The sequence below is a fragment of the Geotrypetes seraphini genome, chromosome 2 (assembly GCF_902459505.1).
Source record: "Geotrypetes seraphini chromosome 2, aGeoSer1.1, whole genome shotgun sequence".
In the NCBI taxonomy this organism is placed as follows: Eukaryota; Metazoa; Chordata; class Amphibia; order Gymnophiona; family Dermophiidae; genus Geotrypetes; species Geotrypetes seraphini.
Genome location: NC_047085.1, coordinates 272,629,538 through 272,644,260, shown reverse-complemented (window position 1 = coordinate 272,644,260; position 14,723 = coordinate 272,629,538). Strand labels below are relative to the sequence as shown.

Genomic DNA, 14,723 nt, shown 5'->3' with positions numbered 1-14,723 from the left:
GTCCAACTATATGCAATGATTGGGTGGTGAGGCTTTTTGCTTGGGGTTCGCCCCTTGTTTCAGCCTTCATGTCTCCGTGCATATTTTGTGACCAAGCATGAAGATATATGTACCATTCTAAGAAATTTAAATTTTGTATAGGAGAGTGATTTTTCTTATTTTCATATACCTTCCTTTTTATCATTCCCAGTGATATTTGATCAAGAAGCTTTGGTTTCCCCAGTTTTGTTCTGACTTTAAATCTTTTGGCAGTGTCCATACCACACATGTGCCAGCTGATGTTGGCTTGCAGGACAATCAGTTCATTAACAAAGACAAGAAAACTAGGGGAGTTGGGTGAGTTATGAGAATATATGTCTGCTGTTCTCAAAGAACACCTGCTACAGGTAGTATCTTTGCTTTCAACAAGGACAAGCAGGAATGATTATTTCATATGTGGGATTCCCAAGATGTCAGGATCATGGCTGTGGAGAAGAGAAATGGTTATATAACATGAGCCTTACAAAACACTAGAGAGTTGGAGGGAAGTTGGCGTTCAGGTACTAAAACGTTTCTGCAGAACTGCTTGTCCAAATTGACTCTCTCTTCTGGAGTTTTGTTCTAAAAAACAGTGTGCCGCAAACTTTTTGAAGCCGTGGCACACTAAATGCAGGGCTGCGGCTGGAGAGCATCCGGAAATGGACAGACGTCAACGTGATGACATCACGTGCTTGTGTGATATCACATCGATGTCCACGCATGAGCAGATGCCCTCCAGCCACAGCCCTGAGCCTATTGCCACTGGTGGGGGTGTGCTGGAGAAGGAGAGGTGTGGAGAGGAGAGGTGTTGGCTGACTGCCCGTAGGATGTGCCTCTTGCTGCAAGAGGCACATCCTATAAGCAGACAGCCAGCGCCGGCACCTCTCCTCCTCACTGGCATTTCACGGAATATCTGGAATCTGCCGTGGCATACAGTTTGTGATACTAAATGGTAGTGAGAGATAAAGGTATGAATTGAGGACCAAGTAGCAGCATTGTAGATGTCCTCAATAGATGTAGAGCAGATATGAGCTACTGAGGCAGCAATAGCTCAGACATTGTGAGCTATTACACAACCCTGCAGCAACAATCCAGCCTGCGTACATACAAAGGAGATACAGTTTGCCAACCAAGAGAACCAAGTCAGTTAGGGCCGAAAGCCACAAAAAACTGGGAGGATCTTCTATGAGTTTTTGTCCAGTCCAGGTAATTAATATGTGAGAGCATGCTTACAGTCTAAGCTGTGAAACACTGCTTCTCTAGTATGGTAGAACTATGGACTGGTTGAGATGGAATTCAGAGACAACTTTGGATAGGAATTTTGGATGCGTCAAGAGTACTACTCTGTCATGGTAGAATCTTGTATAGGGCGGATCCGAGACTAGTGCTTGGAGTTCACTCACACAATGTGCAGATCTGAGGGCTGAGGAAAACAACTTTCCAAGTAAGAAGTTTTAGACAGCAAGTTGTAAGTGGCTCAGAGGGAGACTTCATAAGAGCAGAGAGAACCAAGCAACAGGTGGAAGCTTGATAGGTGATTTAGCGAGGCAAAGTCCTTTCATGAATTTGGATAACAAGGAATGAACAGATAGAGGGTTTTTTGTCTAAGGGAGCATGAAACACACTGCTTGCACTGAAATGAACTCAAACTGATTTGGTCTTTAGGAAAGAATTCAGCGGTGTGTATGACCATCCCTGTTCAGGATCAGTGGGTGCCCTTAGAGTGCAAGTTGTCACTCACTTGCCTGGAGCTTCGGGTATTCGGCTGGCTCTTTCTATGGCAGTGACTTACATCAATCGGTAGAAAGGCATGAGGAGCGTGGAAGCTCTGGTGGGCGGAGAGACATTTTGTGGTGCTGTCAGCGGCGCACTTGGCAGGAGTGGACAATGTTCATGTAGATTTTTCAGTTGTCTGACGCTGGATCCCGGAGTGGTCACTGTCCCAAAGAGCATTCAAGTGCATAGTAGATCAGCGGGGGTGCCCCACATTTAACCTTATGTTGACTGGGCCAACAAGAAGGCTGATCGATTCTTCAGTTGTCATGGTGAGTCCAGCAGCGAAGACTTGGATCCTCTGATTATGCCCTGGCCACGGGAAGGTCACCACTATGTCTTCCCTCCTTGGCTGCTGATAGGGCATTTGTTGTGTTGGGTAGCGGTCCACGAGGGTCTGGTGATTCTGGTGGCACCTGATCAGCCAAGGCAGCCGTGGTATGTTGAGTTTGTTCAGCTCCAACAAGACTGGGGGCTCCGGTTACCTTGTCACACTTGCCTTTTCACTCAAGGTCCGATTGCGATGCAGGATCAGAACTGCTTTCGTCATATGGCATGGCCCTTGAGCGCATAAGGAGAACAAATGCTGGACATGGGGATGGGGAGATGTAAGCAGAAGAGAGAGAGAAAGAAAGAGAAAAAGAGAGAAAGAGAGGCCTGGACCAAAAGGGAAGGACAGGCAGCAGATGCTGGACTATGGGAGGTGCAGACAGAAGGGGAGAGACCCTGAGGAAGTACAGAGAGATGCAAGATCACAAGAGAGGAGAGGAAAGAGAGAGACCTGGACCAAAGGGGAAAGACAGGAGGAAGATGCTGGACTATGGGAGGTGCAGACAGAAGAGAAGGTATAAAGGAGAACTGACACTGGATCTGGGGAGGGTAAGCAGAGGGAAAAGAGATAGAGACCTGGAACCAAAGGGGATGGGGCTGGATTGTGAAAGAAATGTTGTATGCACAGTCAGAAAGAAGTCCAACCAGAAACTAATTAAATCACCAGACAACAAAGGTAGGAAAAATTATTTTACTTTCAATTTAGTGATTGAAATGTGTCAGTTTTGAGAATTTATATCTGCTGTGTGTATATGAAAAATGAAGGAAAAAATTGCATTACAATTAGTAAAGGAGGCAGGATCTGGGGCAGAGCTTGGGTGGGTTTAGGGTGGAGCTTGGGAGGTCTGTGGTTGGGGTACTTAGCTTGAAATAGTTGAGAAACACTGCTGTAGGCAATCAGCCGCCGCCAGTGCCTCTCCTTCTCTCCTGCCCTCTTCCCTATTGGCACCCCCTACTGGCATCTCAGGGCCCATCTGGAAGGCCTTTGCGCATGCGCAGATGTCAACGTGATGTCATGCATGCGCTTGACGTTATCAAGGCAACATCCGCGCACTTCTGGGTGCCTTGCGCTGTGGCCACTACCAGCGGCCCTCGCTACATTTTCCGACTCTTTTTCGGCCCCGGATCATTTTTGAGTTGTGTAGGCCTGCTCTAGAGTCTACATGCAAACATAGGAAAAAAAAATCACCTTCACATCAAGAATAATCAAACATATCAATAACAAATTTTTATTTTATTTATAGACCATATACTCTTAAGGGTTTACATTCAGGTAACAAGTATTTTTCCCTATCTGTCCCAGTGGGCTCACAATCTGACTAATCCAAAAGATCTTTATGTAATTTTTGTAAATCATTTGCCAGAAACAAATAAAGTAAGTACAGTACTTAGCTTTAGGATGTCTGTCATGAATATCAATAGTTGGAAATATCAGCTAAGAAAACTGGCACGTTTCCAGCAAAGGGCTCATTTTGCTCCAGCTTCAAAAGGGTAACATGTGTCTTGTTTGAACATTTAGTTACAACATTCCTTATGTAACACATCTTTTGCAAAACCAATGGACTTAAAAATAAACTGGACTTTTCAGTGCATACCTGCCTTAGTGGACATTCCAACCATGCTCTTCTTTTTCTTCCAGAAACTGATGTCATTTTTGAACGCAAGAAAATCGAAAAGGAGCTGCAAATAAACATTTAAAATAGCTTAAAAAAAAAATCACATTTATTGCATAAATTTAAAAAACAGTATGTCTTTTGAACCTACAGTAGCATAAAGGAAAAGTTATTTTACTGCAGGATAACAAACTTGGGCTGGCATGTCACTATAAAACAAACCTGATATGATCTAAAAATTTTTCTATAGACATGAAATTACATTCTAAATCAAACTCTGTATCTATCATATTATAAATACATGGTCCATACAATTCACTAATGATTTGTTCACAACAGTGATATTTACCTTCTCATCAGGGATATAGCGTTAGCTTCATAGAAGAAGAGTAGATAGTTTGGATGTACTGAACTTGTTTTACAAGGCAGAACCAGTACTATATACTGTATGTCCCTGGTGTGGGAAGAATCTTAATTTAGGGTAAACATATACAGTGTTCAAATTAAAGAGAAGCAGTTTGGAAGAGACCGGGGAGTGATAAAAATAAATACCGGTAGTAGAGATTGTTTAAAATCTATAAATTTGGTTGAAACTTTGTCCTGAGCATGAACATTAAGAGGAGGGCATGCATGAAGTAAATTTACATGGCAACAACCAGGAGTCTTGGATACAGCTAAAAGCCATTTGATTGGCTGATGTCTCAAAACAGTTTTTTTTTAAAAAGGAAGTTTAGCTGAGACCTGTGGTGACAAATTCTGATCGCTGTTTAAAGCAGGAAAGTGTATGTGTTCTGAAAATACTGATTCCAGAATAAAACATTCTCCTTGGATAGGAAAGGTAAATGATTTATGATATACAATTTTCAGAAAAATGGACTCACGTGGAATGCAGCTACAAAAAATGTTAAAGCCAGAAAGTACAAGTTTGTGTCGACAAAAATACCCTTCACTTCATCTGCATCCTTTTCTGAAAAACCTACAAAGACAAAGAGATAGAGGTTATGAAGTCAAACAAAGTAAGGCACAGTCTGTCTGAATAAAGTACTAAAACTACATGGATCTGAATAGCACAGTTACTTATCGTAGGTGTTATCCAGGGTCAGAAGGCAGCATATTCTCACGAATGGGTGACGTCACCAATGAAGCCCCAGTAAGGACCACTTCAAAAGTGCTTCGCCACTTTAAAACTTTAGAAAGTTCGCGACAGCACGCACCGCGCATGCGTGAGTGCCTTCCCACCTGATGTAGACACGGTCTCTTCAGTTAAGATAAGCCAGCAAAGAAGCCAACCGGGGGAGGTGGGTGTGTTATGAGAATATCTGCCTGCTGTCCCTTGATAACACCTGTTACGGTAAGTAACTGTGCTTTATCCCAGGACAAGCAGGCAGCATATTCTCACAAATGGGTGACCTGGAAGCTAACAACAGTGGGAAGGTGGTAAGTTGGCCTTAAGAAAATAAATGTTGTAATACAGATTGCCATATACAGTGGAACCTTGGTTTACGAGCATAAGTCGTTCCAGAAGCATGCTCGTAAACCAAATTGCTCGTATATCAAAGCAAGTTTCCCCATAGAAAGTAAGAGGGGTCTTTTCCAGATAATCCCCGCCACTAATGCAAAAAGTGCATGGGCGAAAACTTAAGCCCCGCCACCACCAATGCAAAAAGTGCACGGGCGAAAACTTAAGCCACACCACCTTATAAATTATTAAACTATTGAAGCCCTCCGAGGAAATTATTCACATGATTTGAATAATGACTCGGGAGGGTTCAAGGGGAGGCAGAGCCCCCCCTTGTATATCACTTTCCCCACGTATTCACTTAGCATGGTGTTAGCTAAAACTGTGGCAGGGGTTAACTTTTTGGCGGGGCTTATCTGGAAAAGATCCAGTAAGAGAAACTTGCTTGATTCGTTCCCCAACCCCACCCCCCCCGAGGCCAACAGTACTGCTCTATCCCCCCGAGAACCGGCATTGCTCCTCCCGCTCAAGAAGGCCCCCCCGCGTGATCCGGAATCCCTCCGTCACGATCCAGCATCCCCCACGCGATTCAGCACTCCCCCTCGATCCGGCACCCCCCCCACCTACCCAAACACTTCGCTTACCCTCCATCTGGCACCCGGCACCGGCACCAACGCACAGGACATGCCGGTGCCCGAAGATCTGCAGTCCTTTTTTGCTGGGCTTGAGCATCTGCGCATGCTCAAGGCCTTCGAGTTCCCGGTCTCTCCGATTCTCAGAGAGACTTGGAACTCGAAGGCCTTGAACATACGCAGATGCTCAAGGCCCAGCAAAAAGGACTGTAGATGTTCGGGCACTGGCAACGGCATGTCCTGTGCATTGGTGCCGGGTGCCAGATGGAGGGTAAGCGAAGTGTTCGGGTAGGTGGGGGGTGCCGGATCGCAGGGGGGGGTGCCGGATCGCGGGAGGAGGCGCTCGTACATCGAGGCAAGCTCGGTTTGCGAGGCACCAATTTTGTGAATGTTTTGCTCGTCTTGCAAAACACTCGCAAACCGGTGTACTAGTAAACCGAGGTACCACTGTATAATTCAGAATGCAAAGAACTAGACTATGATATTTAAACACTGGGGATATCGGGATCACATGACACCATGAAGCAGGGCAGACGCTGATAGCGATCTCTCCTGCCACTTCCTCTCACTACTCCTTCTCATCGGCGATTTTTTCCGTGCCCTGCACCGCATTTCGGTTCCGGCTTGTCTCCTGTGCACGCTGCTCCTGACGGCCGCGCTCTGCTACCTGTGATGTCAGCAAAAGTCCCACAAAAAGATCGGAACTGACAAAAAGCTGGGGAAAACAAGATGGCGGCGCCCGCTAGCCCTGAAGTGGTGGGGAGCCCGGCGTGGGTCTCGGAGGTTGCAGCTGAGGTGACCGCCGCGATGGAGCTGATTTTGGAGAAGCGTTTGCTCCCTATCGACACTAAGCTGGAGAGAGTGCAGGAGAAGCTGGACGCAATGGGGCAGGAAGTGACTACCTTCCACCAACGGGTAGAGGCTTTGGATGACCGCGTGTTGGGCGCGGAGAGCCTGCTGAGCAGCCATGCCAAAACTATTGCTGCTTTGGAGGATCGTCTTGAGGACCTGGAGAACCGGTTTCGGCGCTGCAATCTGCGGTTTGTTGGCCTGCCTGAGGATTTGCCAGAGTCTGATCTCCGTTCTACCATGGAATCTTGGCTTACTTCCTCCCTTATCTTGCCACCTAGTTTGGGACCTCTGTGCATTGAAAGAGCTCACAGGCTGGGCCTTAAGCGTTCCATGATGGCGAGACCGCGGGTGGTGATTATTAAACTGTTAAGCTATGTTCATAAGTAGGCTATTCTCCAGGCTCTTCGTGGGGGTCAGAATCTGACTTATAACAACAGGAGAATTTTATGTTTCCAGGATTACTCTGCCAAAGTTTCGCAGCAGCAAAGAGCCTTTGCCCCGGTGTGTACGGCACTGATCCAATGCAATATCCGCTTCGCCTTGCTGTACCCGGCGAAACTTCGGGTCCAGAGCAATGGGGCTACCACTTACTATACCACTGTGGCGGAGGCGCAGTCTTTCCTGGCCCAGGAGCCTACGGCGGGGCCCTCTACCAGCGCAATTTCATCTTCGGAAGGGCTGGCAGAGTGAGGGGGGTAGCTTGCTGATCATGTGGACTAGCTCAATTGCTTGGTTGTTGACTGCAGAGTGACTGTTAGCCCAGTTGCCCGTTGTGTTGGGGCTGTTTTCTTGCTACTCAGAGGTTTCTCTGAGCTATTCCTAGTCTATCTACATTCCTGGGGCCCTTTATGTTTCCTCCTGGGGCTGAGAGTCCTGTGCCTTGACTTTTCCTTCGCTTCTGAGCTCCGCAGGGTGCGTGGCTCTGGTTTTCGGTCCTCTGGTCTCTTTCTGTGGTCTTTGGGCTCCTCCTCTTGGTCTCTGGGAACTTGGAGCTTCAGAGACTCTAGGGTTCTCTTACTAGTTTTGACGCTGCCTGCCTGTTGCGTTCCTTGTGGACTTTTTGAACAAACTACTGTATTGGTTCCATTGGGGCTCCTTATGTGTATTTTGGAGTGTTCTGAGAGTGTGGGGACTGGGGGGGGGGCTTGGACTTCAGAGTGGATGTGAGAGTTTAGGTAGGGTGCGTGTTCATTGTTGTGGGTATTTGTCGGATGTGTGGATGTTTCTACCTCGGATTTGTTTTTTTTTAATGTATGGCTGACGGTTGCATTTGGTGTGGGTGCTCTTTAGTGGGGTGGGGTGAGTTGTAGCATGTTTCCCTAGGATGTGTGTGGAGAGTGCTGGGGGTTACTGGTTGGGCTTTGTTTGTTCCCTGATTGCTTCTGTTTTAAGCTTTGTAGGGCTGGGGATTGTTTGCCTCTTTGCCCTCTCCTTGGGCTTTCTCTTGGTGGGGTCCCTTTCGGGGTCTGTTTGTGTTTTCTGCTGGGTTTGGGCAGATTCAGCTTCTTTGGTGTTCGGGGTTGTGGGAGGGAGTGGGCGTTGAATGTGATTTGCTTTTCCTTCGGGGAAAGCCATTGTAGGGGGGTTCCTGAGGGTTGGGGTTTTTTCTGGGATGGGTTTTGAGCTGGGATTGGGGGACAGATGGGGGGTGGAAGGAGTAGGGGTGGGGCTGTACGGGGGTTCTGCTTTTGGTTTGGTTGGGTGGGTTTTCTTCTTTTGCTTTTGCGGTGCCTGATCCCAGGAGACATTATTTATCTTTGAATACTTGTTTCTTAGTTGTGCACCAGTTGGTGCCCTGGAGACCTGTTCTTTTTTCTGCTGGATGCTGTAGGCTGAGGCGGCATCTTGGCAGCCTAATCCTTTTCTTCACTTTTTCATTTTATTTGTTTCATTTTTTTGTGAGTTGAATGGTGAAACTTATTACTTGGAATGTTGGAGGCATTAACTCACCTGTTAAGCGGGCAAAAATTTTACAAAATCTGCAGAGACTTCGAGCGGATATTGCTATGTTGCAGGAGACACACCTTACTGACTTAGAACATGCTAAATTGAGAAGGGGTTGGGTGGAGCGATGTTTAACTGCGGCTGCAGTCGGGAAGAAACAGGGAGTAGCTATTCTTTTTCGGAAAGCGGTGGCCACCCAGATTACCTCTGTGGCTATTGATGCCGATGGACAATATGCTTTCTGTAAGGCGGTGATTGGGGGTGCTCTGGTGCTGGTGGGGTGTGTCTATGCTCCCAATACCTATGATAAATCTTTTTATGCCCATTTGAAGACTTTTCTTTTGTCACGTACTCCTCTTCCAATGATTTTGGGGGGTGACTTCAACATCGCCTGGGAAGCTTCCCTGGACAGATCTCACTCTCCTAGGGGCGGCGGGGTTACTGAGGCTAAGGGTCTTCCTCAGCTGTGTCAGCTTTTGGATCTCTTGGATGTTTGGAGACTCCTGCATCCTAGGGAGCGAGATTATACCCATCTCTCTCGTGCTCATGCCTCTCAATCTCGTATTGATTATCTGCTGGTTTCTCGCTCTCTCTTTTCCGGGGTACGAAAGGTGGAGATTGGGTCTTATGCGATTTCAGATCACACCTGGGTTTGGATGGATTGGGATTCGGGTGTGGGGCCTCACCCACCAGGCTATTGGGCTTATCCTTTGTGGCTCCAGGATGATCCTAAATTTTTGCCATATCTTCTGGAGGTATGGAAGGATTATCAATACCATAATAGTCAACATGAGGAGAATCCGGTTTTATACTGGGAAGCGGCGAAGGTGGTCTTTCGGGGTGTTATTATTAGTTATGTCAGCCGGATGCGGAAGTCCCGTGATAGGGAGTTGTTTCGTTTGTCGGGCCAGATGACGAGAGCATGGCGCGCCTATGCTCTTCATCCTTCTTCTGGTAGCAAGCAGAGTTTGCTCTCTTTGCAGACGGCGGTCAATGCGATCTTACATCAATGGGCAACTAAGTCCTTGGCTTACTATAATTACGTCCACGGTAATAAGGGGGGGAAACTTTTGGCCCGCTTGGTCTCGCAACGGGAGAGCCGTATAAAGATTTTGCATCTTGTTACTGCAGAGTCCGTGGGGGTCACTAGTGACACTGACATATGTGATGTCTTTCGCTGTTTTTATGCAGCTCTCTATGCTCCACCTCCGGATTTGGGACTTTCAGGGGACCTCTACTTGGATGGACTTGATCTCCCTTGTCTTTCTGAGGAGCGGATGCCCAGTTGAACGCGCCTATTGAGGTGGGAGAGGTGGAACTTGCTATCGCACAAAGTCCTACTTTGAAAGCCCCTGGAGTCGATGGTTATAGAGCCGAATTCTATAAACTTTTGAAGTCTGAAATTGTGTCACCGCTGGCTAATATGTTTAACGTGATGATCAATGCTGAGGCGATGCCCAAACATCTTAATGTAGCTCAGATCATTGTTCTTCCGAAGCCCGGGAGAGATCCTACTATCCCGGAATCTTATAGACCTATTTCGCTACTTAACTTTGATGTCAAGCTTCTGGCAAGGATACTGGTTAACCGATTGGCACGGGTGTTGCCGCTTCTTCTTCATGAGTCCCAGGTAGGTTTTGTTCAGGGTCGCTTTGTGGCAAAGAATCTGCACAGAATTTTGACATCTTTGGACTATGCATCGAGAGTGGCGGCGCCTTCTCTTCTTATCAGTTTTGATGCTGAGAAGGCGTTTGACCGCGTTAGCTGGGATTTCTTGTTTGCTACTTTGGCTAAATATGGTTTTAGTGGCCGTTTCGTCTCGGCGATCCGTGCACTATATGCTAATCCCCAGGCTGCTTTGTGGGTCAATGGCTGTCGTTCTTCTTTGTTTGAGATCCATATGGGAACCCGCCGGGGGTGTCTTTTATTCCCTTTGTTGTTCGTGTTGACGCTTGACCCCCTTCTTCGTGATATCTATTCGAATCTGACTATCCGGGGGGTTAAGTTGGGGGATCAGAGCTTTAAAGTTGCTGCTTTTGCGGACGATCTTTTGGCTTTTCTGACGGACCCTTCTCCTTCTTTGCAGGCTCTTTTGGAGACTATGAGAGAGTATGGTGACTATGCTGGCTTCCGTTTGAATCTGCTTAAGTCTGAAGCCTTGCCTTCCTCTCCGGCCCTGCGGGTTCAGTGGGGCGCCTCCTTTCCTTTACGATGGGCCCTGGGCTCCTTTCGGTATTTGGGGGTCTATCTTTCGGTCTCCACGACTCAGCTTTATTCGCTTAATATTCCCAAGCTTTTGGCTGATACTGGGGTCCAGCTTGAGGCCTGGGGTGGCCTCCCTCTGACCCTGCTGGGCCGTATATCTTTAATTCGCATGGTGATTTTTCCGCGTTGGCTGTATGTGTTCCAGACTTTGCCACTTCGTTTGTTGAAAAAGGATCTTACGAGTTTACATCGTTTGCTGTCTCGTTTTTGTTGGAATTCGCGTAAACCGAAAGTTCGTTTTCACTATTTGGTGGGTGGCTGGCACCAGGGGGGCCTGGGACTTCCTGATTTTGGCCTTTACAATGAAGCCTGTTTACTCCGGCATTTGAAAGACTGGTTCCTGGGTGAACATCAACACACTCCTTTGGATTTTGAACGGGCTTTCTATGCTTCTCATTCCTTGTACAGTCTCGTACACTTGCCCACTAAGGATCTTCCCACTGAGTTCCGTACGTGTGTTCCTTTGACGTCTATGCGTGCTGTGTGGGGGAGCTTGGTCAGCAGACTGGGAGGGGACCCGCGCGTGTCGAATCAACTTCCCCTCCGAGGGAACTTGGCCTTTCCTCCGGGCCGGGATAGCCCTGCTTTTCTCGGATGGGCTGCTTGCGGCTTTCAACTTGTGGAACATCTGTTGAAGGAGGAGGGCTGTTTGCAGCCTCTAGCTACTTTAGGGGATCGTTTGGGTGGGGGCTGGGGTGATACTTTTGCCTATTGTCAAGTGAAGCATTATATTCTTTCTCTTCCGCAGGATCGGCTTGCTCTACCGATGGGGGTGCGTCTTCGGAATTTTTTTGAAGAGGTGGCAGTTTCTTTTACTTCAGTGTCGGCGTTATATAGGGCCCTGTCGGAGCTTAAAGATCCTAAAGAGATATCGCGTCTTCGAGGGAGCTGGGGTCGTGAACTTGGCCTTGATCTTAGTGCTTGGGATATTTTGCGAGCCCTGCGGGGAGTCCCTCGCTTGATCACGGGGGCAGCATATCACGAGTGTTATGTTAGAGTGATCTATAGGGCCTATCTTACTCAAGTCCAATTACATAAAATGGGAGGTATTGACTCCCCCCTGTGCCTGAAATGCGGCCAGGATCCCAATACTTTCGCTCATTCCTTTTGGGATTGTTGTACAATACAGGTTTTTTGGAAGTCTATTGTTCACTACTTCCGAGGCTTATTTTTGAGCACTATTGTGGGTACGGTGGAGCAGTTAGTTCTCGATCTTCCTGGGGCCTTTTGCAGCCTTCCTAAAGAGGGGCCCCTCTGGTGTCGTAAGGTGTGTCTCCTTGCTCGCAAATGCATTTTGAAATCCTGGACTGTTTCTGAGCCTCCCTCTTTTTGGACCTGGAGAGCTATGGTGCATAATTTGGCCATGTGGGAGGCCCGAGAGGCCGTCGGCCACCCTCGTCGCCGTCGTCGTTTTTTGCTTGTGTGGGGAGTCTATTTGGACTCCTTAACTCCTAGAGGTCGCAGTTAGAGAATGACACGGGGAAAAAATCTGTCCCCGTCACCGCCCCGTCCCCAGCCCACCATCCTCTGCACCGCCCCGTCACCGCTGTTCCCTTCACCGTCCCGTCACCGCCATCCCTTTCACCGCCCCGTCACCGTCCCCGCAACATTCATATAAGCCTTAGTACTGTAATATTTAGCTTATTTCTTTCTTATAAATCAAAGTTCCTGCTTCTGAACTAGAGAAAGAGATGTTCAGCTGGTAGGGCTTTGTTTATAAATTTTTATCAACACAACTAATATACTACTTTATCCTAAAGCAAAAAATAAATAAATAAATAGAATTTTTTTTTCTACCTTTGTTGTGTGGTTTCTACTTTCCACATCTTCTCATTCAATTCCTTCCATTCACTGTGTGTCTTCTCTCTGCGTCTTCCATTTGCTGTTACTGTGCCTCTCCCTTCACACCCCCCCCCAATTGGTCTAGCACCCATCTTCTTCCCTCCGCTCCCCCATAGTCTGGCATCTGTCTTCTTCCTTTCCAGCATCTTCTCCCCACTCTGTCTTCCACATTTCCCTTCAGGGTCTGTTCCTCTCCACCCTCTTTCAATGTCTGTTCTATTCCTTTCCACCACCACCCTTCCCTCCCTCCTTTACCATCTGTTCCTTTCTACCACCCTTCAGCTCCTCTCATGTGGCCTATCTATCTACCTTCCTCCCTCTTATTTTCATGGCACGTTACAATGTAATTTGTGCAAGCCACTGGAGCCTGTGAGCTCGGTCCCTGTCCCATCCCCACAAACCATCTCGCTTCTGTGCTCCTATTTTCCCCATTTCTAATATCTCCCCTATATATGCGCCATTGCCCCCCCCCCCCCCCCCGTGTCCATATACCATCCCCATGGCATGTCCCCTTTATGTCTCTGTCCCTATGCCCCATGAACATAATTTCCCTTCTTTCTGTTACCTTCCTGTGTCCAGATTCCCCTATCTTCCTCTTCCATACCAGTGTGTCTCTGCTTTTGAACCCCATCTAGCTTCTCTCCCTCTTTCTTCCCCCTCCCCTGCTTCCAGCATCTGGCTCACCTGCCTGTCCTCCCCTTTCTTTCCTGCTGTGAGTTTTTCTTTCCATCTTCATCCCCTTGGCCCAGAATCCTTTTCCCTTTCACTCCCTCCTTCCAGTGTGAGCTGGAACTGGCTGACAATATTATATTTTGAATAACTAATTTGTTTGAGGTGTTGGCTAAGGTTGGTTAACAGATCTTTGAGCAGGCCTGGTTCAGGACCTAAATGAGGAAAGCCTGTTCCTGCTTTCTGCTCGAACCCTCGTCTCACCACTATAAAGAGCACGTTGATTAGATAAAACTATTTTACAATTTAAAAAAAAACCCCAAATACAGTACTGCTGTCACGCTGAGGGATGAAGGTCAGAGAAGGAATTATAGGATTCCTGAATCATTGGGGGGGGGGGGGGGGTTATAAAAATCAGATCACCAATCTGACCAAAATAAAACAACAAAATGGGACAACATACTCCTACAAGAAATGCTAAACAGAGGCAGTAACACGAGCGATCGCGCGGTCCCCACAGCCCCCACCCGCCCGATGGTAGCGTTTAGCCCACTCCCTCCCTCCAGCTCACCTTAGTTTGTAAGCTTTCTTTTTCGGCGACCTGCACGCTTTCAAAGAGCAGCGCACGCGCGGCTGCTCAGTGTTCAATCTTCTGCTCTGAGCAGCACTGCAACTTCCCGTTTCTGGTTGCGTCAGAGCAGAAGATTGAATACTGAGCAGCCGCGCGTGCGCGGCTTTTTGAAAGCATGAAGGTTGCCGAAAAAGAAAGCCTGCAAACTAAGGTGAGCTGGAGGGAGCGGGCTAAACGCTACCATCGGGCGGGTGGGGCTGCGGGGACCGCACGATCCTTGATGCCTCACTGCGGAGACAAGACCATTCACCGCTCCACGGGGTGGTGAAATGCCTTGTCCCTGTCCCCGCAGCCACTGCTATATTTCTTTCACCGTTTCGGTGGGTTACCCGCGGCTAAATGCGGTAGCCACGGGTAAACCGCCACCATGTCATTCTCTAGTCGCAGTCTCCTTTTGAATCCTCTTGCTTAGCCTTGTTGAGGTTCTTTGCACTCACTCCCGGGATCGGTCACCGCAGGCTAATTTATTTATTTTTTTTTTGTGAGGGGGGAAAGACTTTTCTGTGGGTCTGCCAGGGGCCACCAGAGTACGGGCCTTTGGCATTTTGGAGTTTCATTTCTTAGCTTCTGTTTGCTTTTTGGGATGGGGGGTGTTGGTACAGGTGGATCTTGCTGCTTGGGGGGGGGGGGGTTGGGGGCTGGGATGTTGTTTCTTTTGTTTTACCTTTACAACGCATTGACTTTTGTACTGTTGA

At 47.8% G+C, this 14,723-nt stretch overlaps 1 protein-coding gene across 1 annotated transcript in view; it reads right to left on the bottom strand.

The window, feature by feature from the left end:
- CLPTM1L (CLPTM1 like) overlaps positions 1-14,723 on the bottom strand; it is a 332,661-nt gene that overhangs the window by 122,315 nt on the left and 195,623 nt on the right. Inside the window, exons 7-8 of the mRNA XM_033929667.1 lie at positions 4,616-4,710; positions 3,717-3,801 (exon numbers count right to left, since the gene is read on the bottom strand). Of these exons, the coding sequence (XP_033785558.1) occupies positions 3,717-3,801; positions 4,616-4,710 (180 nt within the window). The remainder of the gene's footprint in view (positions 1-3,716; positions 3,802-4,615; positions 4,711-14,723) is intronic.